This window comes from Tribolium madens, unplaced genomic scaffold (genome assembly GCF_015345945.1).
Source record: "Tribolium madens isolate multiple individuals breed KSU strain unplaced genomic scaffold, Tmad_KSU_1.1 Scaffold_20;HRSCAF=117;Tcas5.2_LG4, whole genome shotgun sequence".
NCBI classification, from domain to species: Eukaryota; Metazoa; Arthropoda; class Insecta; order Coleoptera; family Tenebrionidae; genus Tribolium; species Tribolium madens.
The window spans coordinates 1,427,974-1,431,086 of record NW_025400985.1 but is presented as its reverse complement, the minus strand read 5'-3'; the positions used below and the strand labels follow the sequence as shown (position 1 = coordinate 1,431,086).

The following is a 3,113-nucleotide window of genomic DNA, read 5'->3' as shown; positions in this document are numbered from 1 at the left end:
TTTTTTAATTTTAATATAAAACAGTTATTGTATTTTTTTTAAAAGTATTAATTTAAGCAAAGGCCCAAATATAGAAAAATAACAAGTCCTCAAAATAGAAAAAGAGTTTTTCGTTGTTTAAAAAACGATATTTTTCAGAAAAAAATATATTAAAAAAATTTGTTTTGTTTTTGGGTTGTGACACTTTAAATAAACAAAATTTCACAAAAATTCAACAAAAAGTAGCTAGTTGACGTAGATAGCCTATTTAGTAGATTGCTATTTGAAAAAAAATTGCAGAACTGAAAAACAATAAAAAAATCAAATTATTTAGTTTTTTTTCTCTTGCCTCAAAATTGAAAAAATATTTTTTATTGCTTTGAACTTGTTTCTAACCCTGAACAATATTTAAAACTTTTTTTCCCACATTTTTGCCCGCTTATGCGACAAGATTTACCAGTTTTAAAAGCAAAACCACTTTGGGAAAGTATGTAAATTGGGGAAATTGAAAACTAAAACCCATTTAGCTCATGAAAACGGCAGAGATGACCTGAGAAAGTACAAAATTTAATGAAATACAACAAATTAGAAGCATTATTATATAAAGTGCGCTTTTGGAGAACCGCTCTTATTTATGCTCTAGTTTTAGTGAAGTGCACAGTTCAAGATGAGACGATTTCTTGTAAGTAAAGAATTCCACACACGCACACACTTAACTCACTCAAATTGCTAGATGTTGTTATTGGTGGTGACTCCCAACTGCGGTGGAAACTTAATAATTGAGGAAATTAGTAATCCCGATAATTCCCTACAAGTCAATGTTAGCGCCGGTTATGGGGTTCGACCCGAAAACACCACCATAGTCACCCCTTCCCCCCAGTATAGGAAACCTCAAAAAGAAAATGAGACAATAATATCGCAATCTAGTGAAAACATCCCAGAAACCCTCCCAACCCCTTCGTACCAAGTCCATGAGAAAACCCAAGAAGTCCAAGAGAAGAATTTCCAAATCGCCAAAAGCCACCGTTTCCAAAAACGCTACCGCCAGAAAAAACACGAAATTGAGGACTCAAAACCATCTGGAACGAAAATTGTTGAGGTTTTGAGGGTCCCCGCCATGTATGAGTTGCATTTGCAGTCCGACCCTCAAAGACTCGCCTCATTGAACACCGCTTTCCTCACCAAATTGATGAATCAAAACTACCAATACAAAAAACCTCAATTTTACCAAGCTGGCAAGAATTATCTCCCGCAACAAAGTGTCAATTATGTACAAACATATGGAGGAAGTCCAATCCCTCCTCAAAGACTCCACAATTTGAAAACAAAATACATGAGTCAGAAATTGAAGAATAACTTCCCTGGATTTACTCAAAGCAAAACTGTGTTACAAACGGCACAAACTCAAAATCTCGCGGGTTTTAAACATTTGCACCCTCAAAACTACCCCACGAGTTACCAAAACATTCAAACTGAAAGTCCAAAAAAATCGACGACGACAACACCTCCTCTTTTGAGTAACGAAATTCCGGCTGATTTCTACCAAAAACCTCAAGCTTTGCATGAAGTCCCAGCTCCGGTTTTGAACAAACAACCCCCGAAATTACTCAAAGCGACTCCAGTTCCCAGTTTGGTGTATGGGAAACCGGTGGATCCCCCGTATCAACCCCCCACTCAAGCCCCCCATTCGTGGCAAGGACAAGTCGATTCGGTCCCCAACTACTACCAAGAGCCCCAAAAGGGGTATTTCCACCCCCACGAACCTCAAACACCTCAAACGGGGTATTACCACCCCCATAATCAAGACTACTACAACCACCCCCACTACCAAGGCCCCCAGAACGTCCAACATTACTACAACGCGGCCTTTGGTGAGCATTTGGACCAGAATTTGGTCAATGTCAATGGGGGAGTTGCCACATACTTGAACCATGATGGTACCATGACCGTGTCAAATTTCCACCATAACCCCAAATTGTACCGTCCTCCTGCTGGCTACGAAATCCCCCAGAACCAAGACGAAGGTCAGGATTATGGTTCCATGTACCAGAACCAGAATTTGGTTAATTTCAATAATGAGTTTTCCGGTTATAGTCCGGAAATTCCGGTCAATGAGAACCAAATCGAGAATCAAGAGCAAGATTTGAATAATTTGCTCGTTGGTGCGGCCACAGCGAGTCTCGACGAAGCGCAAAATCAGAAATTTGGACGAGGTTTCATGTCGAAGAGGTGGGGAAAACCGATGGGGAAAAACCGGAGAATGGCCCAGCCCATGGACTACATTCTCTATATAAAAGAGAGAATACTTGACTAGATTCAAGCACCGTTTGTACATAATTAATTTAATAAATTATTTATTCCAATAAAGCAATTATTGTAACAATCAGACTGTAGACGAATTAAATATTTTGACAGGAAAATTGACGTTTTTTTACCATATCATTTGCAAAATTAGTAAATAAAGCAATAAAGTGCAACTAAGTTCAGAATTATCGATGAGTGTTCAATTCAAAATTTTCAGACAAAATATGAAACCGAGCGATTTTGGTTAAATGATTTTTTTGTTTTTAAAAGTACATAATTTATGCAAAAAAAATATGAATCGTAAAAGTTCTTATCTTAACTTTAAGAATAAAAAAATTGTCATTTCTATGTTTTATTGTTGTGAACTTGTGTTTTTTTACCAATTAATTCCGATAGTTCTTACAAACTTAACATAATTTTCAAAAAAAATATTTCCAAGATATAATTCCAAATGGAATTCCAGTAATTTATAAATAATTTTAGTAACTTACAAGTAATTTAATAATTCCAAACACATACTTGCAAATAATAATATAATTCCAAACAATTTCGATTGAATTCCAAAAATAGGAAAATAAAATAGTTTATAAAAAGTTCTTATTCTTGTATCTTTATAAAAGCAGTGATTTGTTTTTCCTTGGCTTGAAAAATTTGTCATTTTTATTGTTTTGAACTAGGATACTTTCAACATAACTTTGAACATTACGAAAAAAATGTGTTTAACTAAATAAATCTATTATAATTCTAAAAAATTCTACCAAAATTCCAGTAATTCCAAAAAAAATTACTGAAATTCCAGCTATTTCAAAAAAATTTCACCGAAAATCTAA

The 3,113-nt window shown here is 35.1% G+C and overlaps 1 protein-coding gene across 1 annotated transcript; it reads left to right on the top strand.

Moving 5' to 3' along the window:
- The first annotated feature begins 558 nt into the window (after positions 1-558).
- On the top strand, positions 559-2,372 carry LOC123005421. The gene is made up of 2 exons (XM_044399163.1): positions 559-661; positions 713-2,372. Exons 1-2 carry the CDS (start codon positions 647-649, stop codon positions 2,291-2,293), a joined length of 1,596 nt encoding a protein of 531 aa, XP_044255098.1. The 5' UTR covers positions 559-646; the 3' UTR covers positions 2,294-2,372.
- Positions 2,373-3,113: the final 741 nt, after the last annotated feature.